The sequence below is a fragment of the Somniosus microcephalus genome, chromosome 3, assembly GCF_052327205.1.
Source record: "Somniosus microcephalus isolate GS21.2 chromosome 3, FLI_Smic_1.0, whole genome shotgun sequence".
NCBI lineage: Eukaryota > Metazoa > Chordata > Chondrichthyes > Squaliformes > Somniosidae > Somniosus > Somniosus microcephalus.
This window is the reverse complement of record NC_140989.1, coordinates 67,729,778-67,746,647: the sequence shown is the minus strand read 5'-3', so window position 1 is coordinate 67,746,647 and position 16,870 is coordinate 67,729,778. Positions and strand designations below refer to the sequence as shown.

General features: G+C 41.5%; 1 protein-coding gene across 1 annotated transcript in view; it reads right to left on the bottom strand.

Annotated features, from left to right (window-relative positions):
* rab3gap2 (RAB3 GTPase activating protein subunit 2 (non-catalytic)) overlaps nucleotides 1-16,870 on the bottom strand; it is a 116,169-nt gene that overhangs the window by 80,840 nt on the left and 18,459 nt on the right. Inside the window, exons 3-7 of the mRNA XM_085980986.1 lie at nucleotides 14,295-14,418; nucleotides 13,964-14,045; nucleotides 9,481-9,528; nucleotides 6,576-6,651; nucleotides 91-192 (exon numbers count right to left, since the gene is read on the bottom strand). Of these exons, the coding sequence (XP_085837112.1) occupies nucleotides 91-192; nucleotides 6,576-6,651; nucleotides 9,481-9,528; nucleotides 13,964-14,045; nucleotides 14,295-14,418 (432 nt within the window). The remainder of the gene's footprint in view (nucleotides 1-90; nucleotides 193-6,575; nucleotides 6,652-9,480; nucleotides 9,529-13,963; nucleotides 14,046-14,294; nucleotides 14,419-16,870) is intronic.

Sequence of the window (16,870 nt, the reverse complement as noted above, 5' to 3'; positions counted from 1 at the left end):
AGTGTTGCATATGCATTATATAATTAGATCTGGTTAATAGAGCATCTTATCCAACCAGTTTCTAAAATGCTCTGTACAGTAAGTACTCACCTGCTCCGTCACACCCGGATGTCTGGGAATCTCATAAGTCCGACATTTCAATTGCAGGACTGGGTCTTCATTTAAAAGTTGTGCTAAAAGGAGAACACCAGTCTACAAAAAATAAAGAATAGAGATAATTCTTTCAAAAGCATGGAAAGTAATAATAGTTGCCACTGTCTGTGTTTTTGAGCGGACAACCAGCTTTATGGCACCATCAACTTCACTCGCTTCTGGTACATGCTGGGTGGCATTGTGGGTAGCACAAGCTGCCATCATTCTCCATTTTAAAATTATATAACTTTGAATCAAACCCTGTGAGGCAGGGGTAGTCGTTTTCGCTAGACCATGGAAGTGTGAAACCAATCAACGAGGCGTGAGGTGGACGAGAGTGGAGCAGGTGAGGGCCAATGGGAAATGAATTATGAGAGCATCTGGGAAAGGACTGAGTGAATAGCTCCTGGGTCACAAATAGAAACAGGCCAGGATAATGAGTGAACCACACCATGGGACACAGTGACAGAGGCATGACAGGACAGGACAGGACTTCACATTAGCCTCTTTCCAATCACCAGTGTCCAGTAATTCCCTCAATGACTGTCAATGCCGTGCAAATCTTCTCCATATCCACTCTCAGGACTCGGGGATAATTACCATCTACCCCTGGGGACTCCATTTAAAAAAAATCTCTTTAAGCCTGTGTAGGACTGTCATTTACTTTGCTTCAGTTATCCCAGTTTGGGAAAAGCATATTGCTCATGTCTTGCCTTGTGATTACTCCTTCCAAATAGTAAATCAGAATATTTACTATTTTGTGTTCATTCACAGTTTCAAGCTCATTTGCATATTTTTGCATTTTCGCATTTTGTCTGACTGTCTTCTTACCGCCATGTAACAAAGTATAAAATTCTTTTTGCCTCTGTGGTTATGCGTTTTTCGACGGTCATCTTTGATCTTCCAATCAGCTTTTTAGCGTGTTTCTGCAATTTCTTACATTCATCCCAGTGAATCCCTCTCCATTTCTCTGCTACAAAATCTGTAAAGATCGCTTTTCCTCTTTATTTATCACCCAAATCCCTGCCTACCTTTCCTATACGCCTTGTCTGAATCTCTCCAATGAGGTTTCTGCCCTCAACATCAGAATAGCCGTAACAAAAATCACATTATGACCACATCTGTGACTGCTTAATTTTAAGACACAGAGCAAGAATGAGACACAGACATTAAGAGCACAAGAGAAAGGGAAGGAGATGGAGTCACAGGGTAACGAGAAATGGGCGGTTGCCCTTTAACTGCCTGCAGCTTATTAAAGGCTGCAGGCAGAACTGTACTTCCCTCCCTCCCAACAGTAGTAAACCGATCAGGTGCAATATTACCACCCCAAAGTTACCGTGCATAGCAAACAAAAGAATAAATTGTAAGTTAGCAGTAGATTCACATTGGCGTGTGGTATTCCTGCTCTGCCACTAACCCAATAGGAGGAAAATCCAGACTTAAAGATCAGCTCAATCAAACATGATTTGATGACTAATGGCCTGCTTCAGCCCCAGAAAATGGCTGGGAAGGAGGATGGTGTCAATAGCAAGAAGCAGAGTTTGTGGCAAAGATGGTAGTTTTGGTCTTCCCGATGCAGAGTTGGACAAAGTTGTGCCTCATTCAGGACTTGATAGCAGACAAGCAATCCAACGACAGAGGTAGTCGAGGGGCCAAGAGAAGTGGAGAGATAGAGGCGGTCAACCATACTGCATGTCTATAAAATTGAGGATGAGGATGGACACAGTGTCACAGGCCCAGAGAATGCCATATATGAATTTGGCTAGGGTTGTTCTGATGCTGCGAGAAAGGTAGAAGCTAGGCTGGAGGGATTCAGAAGACTTTCAGAAGAGATGGACACAAGAGCTGGGAAGTGACAACACGTTTAAAGCCCTTAGGAGAGAAAGGAAAATTGGACATGGGACAGTAGTTGGAGAAGATGGATGTATCGAGGGTACATTTTTTGAAATGGTGGGGGGGTTAAGGTAGTTTTGAAAAACAAAAGAATAGTTTAATTGGCTACAACAACTAGAATGGGAGAATAAAGGGATGTTGCGCAATCAGAATTTGATTGGTGAAAGGATTAATTGAGCAAGAAATGGGTCTCCTGGATGAGATGAACTTAGAAAGAGTGGGGGTGGGGTGAAGATGGCCCAGAAAACACAACAAGATAGAGCTATAGTGGTGGGAGGACTGGCCAGAAGTTAGAGGCTGGGAGCAGGAGGAAGCGCAAGCAACTGTATAGATGATCTTGATCTTAGAAACAAAGAATTCAGTAAGCTCTTCGCGTTTGAGGCGAGAGTGTGGTTGGGGTTGGGTGGGGGGGGTGTGGCAGTGCAGAGGATAGTGGCTTAGGAGGCAATTGGTCATTTCCCATGCAGTATGTAATACAGCAACTGATCTGTCATGTCCTTCACACTTCTGAGCTTATAAACAAGGTATAGAAGCTGGACATGGTTGCATTAAGAAAGTGTGTTTTAAAAAAAAAACAGCTCAAGAGAAAACATCCGAAATAAAACAATGTGCTCCTTCAAATAGATTTACAAAACCCAATTCCTTACCTCTCCTTTTGAAGAGGTCAGTTTTGCAAATTTCAATTCCAGTAATCTTGTTTCCAAAATGTAATAGAAAGTCTTTTGGACTGAGCTATTAAGAGGGAAATTTGGTTACGTTTTATTCATGGCAAAAAATTTGGAGATGTTTGAGTGTCCCTAAAGTAACTTACAATCTCCCAAAACTATTCAAAAAACCTTTAAATTGTGAAAGTTAACATGTACTCTATCTGTTGCCAATTGCAAATGAGTAAGATTTCTAGCTGGCAAGCTCTTCAATCTTAACACATCACCACAATGTGTCCCATCCTGAATAAGTGTGTATTTGGTGGTATCTCCAAGTTTGGTCAATACTCTAGCAATACCCAGATATAATAATCTTAGCAGTTCACTGCTAGCTGCCAAAAAAAGGTCACTGATAATTTCCTGCCAAAACTGTATATACTGACTGAATATGAATAATGGGAGTAGCAACACCCTACAAATCCAGCAGGGCAGTAATTTGTTACTGCTGCTGCACTTTGCAAAAAAACTTTAGGACAAGAATTCACAATTCCTCAGATAATGAAGTAGTCCATGCCCGCATGCACCAAGAGCTGGACAACATCCAAGCTTGGGGTGATATGTGACAAGTAACATTCGTGCCTAAGTGCCAGTCAATGACCATCTCCAACAAGAGTCTAACCATCTTTTCTTGACATTAAATAGCATTACCATCGTCAACTCCCCAATCAACAACATCCTGGGGGTCACCATTGACCAGAAACTTAACTGGACCAGCCACAAATACTGTGGCAACAAGAGCAGGTCAGAGGCTGGGTATTCTACAGTGAGTGGCTCACATCCTGACACCCCAAAGTATGGGAACACTATCACCGCCAAGTCACACACCATCCCGACTTGCACATATATCGCTCCATAAACTCTAGTTTATTCCATCTGATGATACTGTGTGTGGAGAAGAATTTCCTGACATCAGTCAAGCCAAGTCTACTCAATCTTTGCTCCTAACTCTGATCCCAGATGCTGGGGATCAGCTTTATGGCTCTCTGCACTATCTCTAGCATTTGAATGTCTCTCGTTTCTTAGTGACTAGAACTAGGCATAGTATTAAAGGTGTGGTTAGGCAGAGCACTAAAGTTTGATCATTACCTCCTGATTCGTACTCCACTGCTTTGGCTATGTAGCATTGATTGGACATATTTAGCATTGAGCCCAAGAACTCTTGGGTCGCTTTCAGTTTCATCCTCAGCAATTTCAATACCATCCATGCAGTATGTGTGCCATCTAATGTTTCCTTCCCATGTGTAGCACTGGTCATTTGTCTACATTAAATTTCAACTGCCATTATTCTGCCTACATATTTTTTGCCCAACTCATTCTGTAATTTCTGAGCTACCTCCTCCAGTTACACTGTCCTCCTTAGTTTGGTAATGTCTGCAAAGGTGACCACTTTGCTTTCAGTTTCTAAATCCAGATAATTTATGTAAATTAAAAACCATAATGGTCTGAGCACCAAAGCGAGGTATCCCACTTGGAACATCCCTCCACTGACATAATTCCTTTAACAAGTACTCGTTGCTTCCTACTCTTCAGGGCAGTCCTTTATCTATTCCCAGGGTTTAACATTGACAGTTTTGAGTTTAAGGGCTTTTGCATGGAACGTAATCAAATGCCTTTTAGAAGTCAAGAGACACCATGTCATTGGGTTTTCCACAATCCACTTGGGTTGTCACTTTGTTAAAAAATTTGAAGAGGTTGATCAGACAGGGTCTTCCCCCTCTGAAGCCATGCCGACTGCTGTTAACTTAGTTACTGATGTCCAGATGATCTTCAAGCTTTCTTCTGAGAATTGTATTCCATGCAAAATGATGGAACGAATTAAGACTAAAGTGTCTGTTTTGTCACTTTTTTTGAATATGGGCCCATTAGCATATTTCCAGTCTCATGCCCAATGACTACTTAGTAATGATAATCAGTGCCTCACAAATCTCTCTTAGTCTCTCTCAGCACTCTGGGATAAATACCCTCTATCTCTGGGGATTTTTATGTTCTGCGCCCATTTAGCATGTCCAAAATGTCTATCTAATTCATGGTGAAGTTAGTGATTATACAGGAAACTTTGTGCTATCCGGAGGTGAGCTATCCGGCAAACTGGAGCCACCGGCAGAAATCAGGTGCCGTTTTTTATTCTTCTTGTTTGTTTTCTTTGCTTTTTTTTTTCTCCAGTCAAGCAGTGCAAGGTCTATAGCTATAGCAACAGCTTTAGCTACAGACCCTTGCAGCCACACACGAGTGTTTAGAAGCTGTTGCTAAGCAACAGTGATTGTTGTCAGATACGGAGATAAAAGAATCTCCGTATCTTTCAACATTAACTCTGGAGTGTACGGCACTTTTTAGGCAACGGCAGTAGCTCGGTGCCGGATAGCACAAAGTTTCCTGTACTTGGGATATTTTTGTTTGGAAAGAGCATGTTGCTCACATCTTCTCTTGTGAATACTTGGAGGAAATAATCATTAAGAATATTTACTATTTAACGCTCATCTTCAATTTCAAGCCTATTTGCATCTTTTATGATTTGTACCTCTTCTGTGACTGCCTTCCAGCTGTTGTTGGCCACTCAATAGTTTTTTAAAACTCAGCTTCAGCTTTTTCCAGGTCTCTCTCTGATCACCACTTCTAGCACATTTCTGCAGTTTCTTATATTCATCCCAGTGAGCCCCTGCCCCTTTCTCCCTGCAGAATTTGTACAGGCCATTTTTCCCTCTTTATTTCACTAATAATTTGTCTGTTAATTCCTTAAGAACTATATTTGCTTCGTCCAAGCTTGTGGGTTTTGAGAATGTTTTTATCCCACATGCTCTACATTATATTTTTTTTTAAAAGGTGCTTTACTTGTCTTTGACTGGAATGGCACTGAGCAACCTCCCCCAATTAATTTGCTTCAATTGTTTCTCATTTCATTGAAATTAGCTCTTTTAAAATTATATACCTGGCTCTTGATCTTGGCTATTTCTGAATCCCAGATCATGATAAGCTTCAACATTGGCCTATATTCCCCGGTTTAGAAGAATGAGGGGTGATCTCATTGAAATATGCAAAATTCTCCTGGCTGGAGGCGTCTAGAACCAGGGAGCACAGTCTCAGAAGAAGGGGTTGGCCATTTGGGACTAGATGAGGAGAAATGTCTTCACTCAGAGGGTGGTGAATCTTTGGAATTCTCTACCCCAGCAGTCCGTGGAGGCTCAATCATTGAGTATATTCAAGACAGAGCTCGATAGATTTTTGGATATTATGGGAATCAAGGGAATCAAGGGATATGGGGATAGGACAGGAAAGTGGAGATGAGGTAGAAGATCAGCCATGATCTTATTGAATGGCAGAGCAGGCTCAAGGGGCCAAATGGCCTACTCCTTTTTCTTATGTTCTTATGTTCATTATGTTCACAGGTGCCAAGACTTCAGTTTCTTGTACATTTTCTAGATCATTAATAAATATCATATCAGGTGAGTATTGATTTTCATGTCTTCCTTGATGTACAGGGTCAAGAGCAGTCATGCAATACATTTACTAACTCTGACTAAACCAGTTTATATTAGGTTCCAATGAGCATAAACGCCTGCATGGACTAGTTAGGCTGAATAGCCGGTTTCTGTGCTGTATATTCTATGCAATTCTGTACTGTATATGCTATGTAATTCTATGCAGGTTGATTGAAGTCTTCCTTTAAAATAACTTTCCTCTTTTCACATACCCTTCTTATCTTTTCAGTGCAAACTTTCCTCCTCATGCTGACCAGAGTGTTAGCATGGAGTTTTTTTTTAAGCATTAGAGATGCTTAACCAGAGTAGTTCATTTTGAAGCTCATATTTGGATTCTCCCCTCACCAAAATTAAAATCTGAATTAATTACCTCGGTGTAAAATCGTACATATCCAGAGGTAAAACCAACAATTATACATGTCCAGTCTGGTCGTCCTGTGGAACTTCTGTCAATCATAAAAGAGTTTTATTTAGTTCAGCATTTTTGACAGTGCATAAACTGCACTGCAACAAATTTTTCAAAATCATGAATATAAAATTCTAGGGTACATTCACACTACAGCTCTGGCAATTTTGCTTCTTCATACAGTGCTATAATTATCATGTAAATGCAGCCTAAATCCAAAGTCCATGCACAACTGGACACTGGTCCTAGAAATCTGAGCAAAGAACATAAACTTGCAAACATCCTCATATATAGAAGTTGTGTCAGAGAATTTTAGGATTGCTAGTGTAATACCCGTGTTCAAGGAGGGTAAAAAGGGATAAACTACAGATTAGTCAGTTTATCAGTAGTGGGCAAGTGTTGAGAAGCCATAGTACAGGATACGGTTCATATTCTCTTAGAAAGGCATGGGTTAATTAAGGACAGATAACACAGCTTTGTCAAAAGCAAGCTGCATCTGACAAATTTGAGAAGTCAACATTATCTTTTCAGAATAGAAATACAGTGGATGCTGAATATATGGATTTTCCAAAGGAGTTTGAGGAGGAGCTGCACGGAAGCTTGATAAATTAAGGTGTACGGTATTAAAGGAATGTGGCAGCATGGATAGAAAATTAACTGAAAATAAAGAATAGCAGCTATAAGATTTTGTTTAGACTGGAGGGATATCAAAATTTGCAAATACCACAAAAATAGCATATGGTTAACTGAAGATGTCCAAGCAACTTTATGAAAGCAGACAGGTAGTAGATAGGGCAGGCAAATTAAGAAATGGGAGTTTCATGCAGAGCAAGTAGGGGTTAATGTTTATTTCAAAAAAGAGGTAGCCATCCCATCCACCACCCCCCAACCTTCAACAGCACACAAGCCCCCCCACTATCAACACATTGGGCAGGATAGGGGGGGGTCACTTTTGACCAGAAGCTTGACAGGAACAGCCACATCAACAATGCTGCTACAAGAGCAGGGCAGAAGCTGGGTATTTTGTGGCGAATGGCTCAACTTCTGACCCTCAAAGTCTCTGCACCATCTGCAAGGTTCTTCAGGAATGTGAGTGAATACTCACCCGATAGGTGCAGCCCCAACACCATCCAGAACATGTGACTGACTACCTGTTCTGGACTTATTACATGTAGATAGCACCCTCTAGTGGTAGTTAGTGTATAGCAGTGTTAGTATACTGCAATAGGTCATTTGACCTTGTTCCTGTTTTAACCCGGAAGTAGTATTCCAGAAAGAACCTACTGAGTTATGGAGAATCTCCCATGAGGGATTCTCAATCCTGTGTAATCTCATCTTATATGCTGGGCAGGACGCAATGTCTGTGAGTATCTTTGTTTGTTAACATGATAGCAACTTTGTCAGTGTAGTATTTGACAATACTTTGTTTATAAGAAGTTATTAGTTGTTAGCTACAGAAGTTTAGCTCAAGTGCTATTTAGTTATACAATTAGTCTATTCTATTGTTATAAATATGTTTATATCTTAGGTAACATCTAATGTATAGTACTCAGTTCTATGTACAAAACATACTTTGTCTTTGTTTACAGTTTCACAAATTTGTTCAAGTAAAGCTTCAAAACAGCAAACCCGCTTGTCGAGGAATTATTTGAATGAGTGTTTAGCTGGCTGGATAACTAGATAGGAGCAAGTCTAGCGAGACCAGTACACTACCCCTACCACTGGACTCCGTATCCACCCACTCGATCAACAGTGCACTGTGGCTGCAGTATATGCTATCTAAAGGATGCACTTCAGCAACTCAATGTTACTTCCACAGCACTTCCCTCCCCTACAACCTCGACCACGTAGGACAAGAGCAGCAATGTTGTAGGAACATCACCTCCAAGTTACACATCATCCTGACTTGAAAATATATTGCCATTCATTCAGTGTTGCTGGGTTAATATATTGGAATTCCCTGCCTAACACCATTGTGGGAGCACAATCATCATAAGGACTGTTGCAGTTCAAGGAGAAGTCCCACCATCACCTTTTCAGGGCAACTAAGAATGGTCAATAAAAGTGGCCTTGCCAGTATCAGCTAGATCAGGCCAAGACTATTCAAAATAAACCCAAAAGCACCTGTCTAGCCACTGAGCCATCAAGAGAACCCACAATGCTATACTTAACCCAATACCCTCTCAAAAGATTCATTACATTACAGCAGGAGCCCAACTGCAAAACAATTTATAAAAAAGATTCAGTGACCGAAAGCAACCAAATATTACTGAACCTATAATGAACATCATTTTTGAAAAAACACATTTTTACAGACCAAAATCTGACAAAGGTTTCAAGTGACAGCCAGCATTGCTTATGAGTTTTACAAGATTCTGGATAGAAAAGGGTTACATATCCTGTTAGTCTGTTTAAATGGCATCTTTTTAGTAAGATCTTGGAATACTGTAATGCTTCATTTTATTCTCATTAAAAACAGCATATTTTCCAAAAGAACTTGTTAATTATTTTAGTTTGTTTTGCCATCTTTACACATACTGCCCACTTACATACTTTATGGCCATTATTAATAACTGGCAGGAAAAAATATCTGTGTACAATAGGTCTTTCTGCTAAATTTTAGACTAGCTAATAAGCCAAAGATGAAATGATTGCATAACTATTACATATGCAATGATTCTTCTATGTCCATTGCACAACCAGTTTTCATCTACCGAGTTTTCGGAAAGAAAATATTAACATTACTCGTGGCATAAAAAACCCCAAAACAGATCTACTGCAATCCAAAGGTTCATGGTATTTAGTGAACATTTCATTTATTTTGATCAAACCTACAGTTATACTAGGATTCTAGAGTAAAAATGCTTACCTCTTCTGGCTTGCTAGTGGAATGCAAATAGCACTACTTACGCATTCACTGCAGAAAAAGAAACACAAGTAATCAAATTAGATGTCACGTATTAATGGCAAATTACAGATCTCAAGTGGAGCAATAACCTTACTAAAAGAGAAATCAAACAGCTAAAACCTTGGTTTAGTGAAATTATTCAACCAGGTACCAAGCAGTTCACTCAGACAATTCTCTTCAAATACAAGCCATATAGGCTTTTTTTGTTGTTGTTTATATTAAATATATAATTGTGATATATAAAAAGACACAGGGTCCCAATGCAACCTTGCCTCACAACAATTCTGTGAATCATAATTTCTAATGCTGGAAAATGGCTCAAGCAAACCAAAGTCAACTAAACCTAAAAGCACCCATCAGCTCAGCCATCACAGTCCACACTGGTTTATTGCCTAATCCGCTCTATCATCTCCATCAATGCAGCCCCAAAACAGCGGCGGCAACAGAAACAATGCCGCAGGAAAATTAACGCTGGAGCACTCAAAGACCCCGCTAAGAAAGCCCTATTCAGCCTGCACCTCACAAACAACCTGACGACTCCCAGTGATGCAGAGACACAGAGTGCCCACGGCGTCTGGTCTGCACTCAAGGCCTCCATAATCAGCACCTGTGAAGAGATGCTCGGTCACTCGACCAGGAAACACCAAGACTGGTTCGACGAGAATGACCAGGAGATCCAGGAGCTAATAAGCCGCAAGCGCAAGGCATTTCTGATCTGGAAACAGCAACAGAACTCGAGAGCAAGAAAGCAGCTCTACAGAAGCCTGAAGGCCGAGGTCCAACAAAAAACTCGCGACCTAAAGAACAGATGGTGGGTGGAGAAAGCGCAGGAGATCCAGCAGCTAGCCGACAACCACGACGTGCGTGGATTCTTTAGCGCAGTCAAGACCATCTACGGCCCAAGCACCTAAGGCCCTTCCCCACTGCGGGCCAAGAACGGAGAGGTACTCATCAAGGAAAGAGAAGCAGTCAGTGCCCGCTGGAAGGAGCACTTCGAAGATCTCCTTAACCACGACTCGGTCTTCGACACGAGTGTCCTCAACTCCATCCCACAGCATGCTACCCGCCACCATCTCAGCACAACCCCAGCCCGGCATGAGGTTGAAAAGGCCACCCGACAACTGAAGAACAAGGCCTCGGGAGCAGATGGCATCCCCGCCGAGGCACTAAAGCATGGAGGAGAAGCACTACTGGCGCAAATTCATGAACTCATTTCTCTTATCTGGAAGGAGGAGAGCATGCCAGGGGATCTCAGACGCCGTAATTGTGACCATCTTCAAGAAAGGTGACAAGTCCGATTGCAGTAATTACAGAGGAGTTTCCCTGCTATCTGCCACAGGAAACGTCATCGCAAGAATCCTCCTCAATCGCCTTCTCCCAGTGGCCGAAGAGCTCCTCCCAGAGTCACAATGCGGATTCCGCCCACTAAGGGGCACAATGGACATGATCTCCACCGCACGTCAATTACAAGAGAAATGCAGGGAACAGCACCAACTGCTGTACATGGCCTTCTTTGATCTCACAAAGGCCTTTGACACTGTCAACCGTGAGGGATTATGGAGTGTCCTCCTCAAATTCGGCTGCCCTCAAAAGTTTGTCACTATCCTCCGCCTGCTTCACGACAACATGCAAGCCATGATCCTGACCAACGGTTCCACCACAGACCCAATTCACGTACGAACCGGGGTCAAGCAAGGCTGTGTCATCGCACCAATGCTCTTCTCAATCTTCCTTGCTGCAATGCTCCATCTCACCCTCAGTAAGCTCCCCACTGGAGTGGAGCTAATTTACAGAACAAACGGGAAACTGTTCAACCTCCGTCGCCTCCAGTCCAGATCCAAGGTCGTCCCATCCTCTGTCGTCGAATTACAGTATGCAGACGATGCTTGCGTCTGTGCTCACTCGGAGGTCGAACTCCAAACCATCGTAAATACCTTCACCGAAGCATACAAGAGCATGGGCCTTACACTAAACATCCGTAAGACAAAGGTCCTCTACCAACCTGCCCCCGCCACAGTTATGCCCCCCGATTATCAAAATCCACGACAAGGCCTTGGACAACGTGGACCACTTTCCATACCTCGGGAGCCTACTGTCAACAATGGCAGACGTCGATGACGAAGTCCAACACCGCCTTCAGTGTGCCAGTGCAGCCTTCGGTCGCCTGAGGAAGAGTGTGTTTGAAGACCAGGACCTCAAACCCGGCACTAAGCTCATGGACTACAGGGCAGCAGTGCTACCTGCCCTGCTGTATGCCTCAGAGACATGGACCATGTACAGCAGGCACCTCAAAGCACTGGAGAGGTACCACCAACACTGCCTCCGCAAGATCCTGCAAATCCATTGGCAGGATAGGCGCACCAACGTCAGTGTGCTTGCTCAGGCCAACATCCCCAGCATCGAAGCTTTGACCATGCTCAATCAGCTCCGATGGATGGGTCACATTGTCCACATGCCCGATACGAGACTCCCAAAACAAGCGCTCTATTCGGAGCTCCGGCACGGCAAGAGAGCCCCAGGTGAGCAGAGGAAACGCTTCAAGGACACCCTCAAAGCCTCCTTGAAAAAGTGTAACATCCCCACCGACACCTGGGAATCCCTGGCCCAAGACCGTACAAAGTGGAGGAGAAGCATCCGGGAAGGCGCCGAACACCTCGAGTCTCTTCGTCGGGAGCAAGCAGAAGCCAAGCGCAAGGAGCGCACGTCAACCAAAGCACCCCACCCAACGGCCCCTTCAACCACCATCTGCCCCACCTGTGAGAGACTGTACGTCCCGCATTGGACTCATCAGTCACCTGCGAACTCATTTTTAATGTGGAAGCAAGTCATCTTCGGTTCCGAGGGACTGCCTAAGAAGAAGATTGCATTAGAAATTAGAATCACAGAAACTCTAGGGGACAGGTTTCAGCAGACCACTGCAGTATACTTGTATGTTTTTAATATCTATCCATACATTACCAAGTCTTGTGTATGGCACACACTTCCAGTACACATTAACCTTGCTTCCTGGATCATGCTTTTATAATGTTGAAACCCCAGGTTAATGGGAAAACCTTAGGTAACAATTTTATTATGGGAAAACCCTTATATCAATATTTCACAATCAAACGTCTATGAGTCAACAGAATCACTCAAAATGCTTTTTGTAAAATTTTTCACCATTTTTTTCTCAAAATGATACAATGCTTCGTTCAGTCACTAACAAAATCTATTGGGCTTTATCCATAATTATCTGAAGATAAGCAGAAGGACAAATTTCAACAGTTAAAGTCCATGCTGAGCTTTTAAAAAAAATTAAAGATAGGGGAAAAAACAGTACAAACTGTACTGACTACATACCTGTTAGTTGCAGTTTTAGTTAGTGTGTGAATCATGGTGTATACTCAGTGATGATGTTTGATATAACATGAAGAAGTCTACTCTAACATACCCATCATCCAATAACTCACTGGAGGTCCTCACTGTTCTTTACGTTGTATTTCTACCTTCCAGAAAATTATTTTTCTGGCCTGCAACTTAGATCCACATCAGTGCTAATTTGCAATCAGAAATCAGTTTAAAACTTTTACTCCCCATCGCCAAGTTGTTAGTTTTCCATTATGTAAACTGACCTCTGAGGCAGCATCATTTGAACTGAAGCAATTACAATTTGCTCCCAATGTTGTGGGTGAGGGGAGGAGAGAGAGTGGGAAATTGCTCCTAAAATAGATGCAAACTGCTGCCCTGTATCAATTAGATCAGTAACTACATGGCATCCACTAATATTTGTTGGCCCTAATGTGCTGCAGAGTGGTAGTCCATTAGTTATGAGGTATACAGAAATCAAACAAAACTGTAATGGCTATTAGATTTTAAAAGTATAATTTCAAGGAGATACAATAAATTTTAGCCACGTTACTCACTGAAACTAAATAAAATTGATTCAAAATTAGCATCCAGGGATAAATAAAACAAATCAATACCAAGGTCAACAGTGATCATAAAATAAAAACAGAAAATGCTGGAAATACGCAGCATCTGTGGAGAGAGAAAGAGTTAACGTTTCAGGTCGATGACCCTTCATCAGAACTGGGAAACCCTGGAGATGGAACAGGTTTTTAAACAAGTGCAGGGGCAGGGAAAGGGGGGGAGGGGAGGAAAGAACAAAAGGGAAGGTCTGTGATAGGATGGAAGGCAGGAGAGATTAAGAGACAAAATAATCACCATTTTGCAGCACAGCACATTGGGGGCACAAAACCCTGTGAATCACCATTTTCACATAGGTACAAACATTTTATTGGCAACTGAACGAGAAATCACATCTGCACAAAGTGTATTACACAAAGATTTCTTTCAAAGATTCACCTGTACACAGTACTTCCCTTGCAGATGATCGTTCATTTAAATGAACACGGTCATCAAAATACCACAATTAACTCCAGAATTCTTACCAAAATATACTTACCCTTCTTCAACATTCAACGTACCACTCCAGGTAACACAATACTGCATTTCATCTTTACCCTTTTCATTGGGTTTCCATTTTGCTAAAAACCAAATATTAAAAAAATTAATTCATAAATTGAAAACAAGACTATTTCTGGAAGATTTAAGGTTTTACTTTTACAAGCAAAACTCATTAAAAATTTATACCATCTTGAATTCTGCAGTTTTGTATTCCAACAAAAGTAAACTAATAAGCCTCAAAAAAAGGATTTTTTTTTTTTTAAACGGATTTTTTTTTTTTTTTTTTTTAAAAACATCAATCATATGTTCACAAAAGGACTAATACTTACGCACTAGAAAGACAGCTTTCTGATCCCTTGCTATCACCATTAGATCATTTGTTGGTGACAGTGAGATCACACAGTCCTGAAGCCATGACACTATTGGTGCCTTACTTGTGGAATTATCTTCCTTCTGTAACAAATTTCAGAACTAAAAGTAAGAACATTAATAGTGTCCCAGTGGAAAACAAAACAAGTTTTAAACAGTTTCAAAATGGTTGCCATTTATAGTCTCAAATGATAACTGAAGTGTCCAAAAAGAAAAATCAGGGAACTTAGCTTCAGACCAAATGAGCAGCAACGATTTAGGTAGGGACAGTGGCTGATAATTTTCAGCTACTTGCAAGATACTTTTAAGTTGTTAAAGGACATAGCAGGATCAGAAATAGATTGCAAACGCATTTAAGTCAGAGTCTCAACTGTACAATAAACACATTGGCTCTCCTTCAGTAAATTGATTAGCAACCAATGTAATTGATGAATAGGATTTATGTGCTTGTGGGGAATGACCGGTGCAAAAAATCATTCAAATGGACTCGGCTATTGAGACAACAATCAGTTGGAGAAGAGTATATTAAGGGAAGTATAGTGGGAGGGGGGTGGAGAAGAACAAAAATGGCAGAATAGTAGACGGACACAGAATAACAGCGTCATACCGTTTTCATGCACTGGATAATACCAAGGACATTATTCAGGAAGAGGCAGGAGAAACTGAGTGAAAGGCAGAGCAGCTTAATCAAACAAAGGAAAAGCTGTGAAGAAAAAGGTTATCGTAGTAGAATAGAATATCCAATGATGATATATGGACAGTTCTTTTATTATAATGATCAAGTTAATAGATTGGTGGTTTGTTTACAGAGAGCAAAATTACAGATGTTAAGGAGGTGGATGTGCCAACGCAGGGTGTGGGCCACAGCCCCTCCCTCGCCCAAACACTGGCAATCATCCCTCAAAACCTTACAATTCAGTCCGATTTGAATTTCTTACTTCCTGGTGTATTTTGTTTGAATCTTGTGGGCCTGGCGGTTTGGATAGTGCTCTTCACACTGTTGCCTCACTGGTGGATGTATCCTAAATCAGAGCACCAAAATCTGTAACCATTAACATCCCAAGATTAGGGAACATAGATTAAAAATTTATACGTGGCCTGAGGTACCTATGCTATGTATCCATGTAGCTCATGAAAACTAAAGCTTTGACAACCCTGGATTAATGCACTAAGTGGAAGCGTAGTAGGTGGTTGTTCACATGGAGGTTTCGGGTAAATTAAACGATCCTATATTGCCACCAGGGAACTGTATCCAAAGAGATTGCAGATCAGAAAGTTGACAATACAATGTTGTAGCCGTATCTTTAACCCTCGTTCGCCTGCAAGTGATGCTCCCTTAATTTGCCCTCTAATGTCATGGAAGAAGGCAGGTACTCAACTGTCAGTTTAAGCTTGCCAGAAAAGTCAAAAGTTAAGGTCTGTAAAGCTGTACATTCAGAGCAAGTATTAGACTCTGGAAAAGGGATGAAAAACAGCAGTAAACAAGTGGCCAGCTAGCTGGTGCTGGATAAATTCTTTCAGCCAAATGCTGTAAGCACGATTTATAAGACTGTTTTTGGGGGTAACCCGGTTGATACAGGAAAGGTGGACTGGATCCAGACACATCAAGAGCAGTGAGACTACTTATCAATATGGAGGAAGAAACTGAAGTTCATTTATACACCTCTGAAACATCTTGGGACGTTTGGCTATGTTAAAGGTACTATATAAATGCAAGTCGTCTTTGTTGTTATACTAGATATATGGAGGGAAGAGAGGAAAGACTAGAATGAAAGGCCCACTAGTGTTGTCTGCTGCAGCTCTTCCTTTCCCCTAATGACCAACCAGTCGATAGAAGAGATAAACTGTACCTTTTGATGATTTATTTCTCTGGTTAATATTTACCAAGGAAAGTATAATTTAGTCACGTTCCTACTCACCAAGCAGAAAGTAATATGTTTTCCAAGCACTGTTTTAAACTAATAGCAGCAAAGCTGACAACTATGTTGAATTAGGAAGGTTCGAATGCTCTTAATTGCAGTTCAACACACTTCAATCAAACTAACTGAAGTAGGAGGGAGAAATACAGATTTTTTTTAAAATCCTGGTCATTCAGTACAAAAGCCTCAGTCACCTTCCTTGATTTGTGGAACCTTTGTAAAACAAACAAACAGTCCTCAGATAAAATCTGTTTCCTAATTTCATTACAACAGTCTCGAGAGTTACAATGGCAGCCATACATGCCACAGTCTTAAGCAAGGATTCTGACGCAAAGTGTATTTTAATATCCAAAACCCAGAGCAAAGAGCATGTAGATCCGATGAGCGTGACTCTTAAAGGAAGATCTCACATGGCAATCTTACTCACTTCCTCAACATATTGGGCTACTAATACGAAGATCATTTGCCAACCCTTACATTCCATATGCTGCTGATCTTTTTGCAGACATTTATTATTTACAGCCATGGGGCCATAACTTGCTCTGGTAGGGTATCTAATGGCATCAGCCGTTAGTTCGACTTGCCCTTGCATGTTTAGGATTGGATGTTTAGGCGTG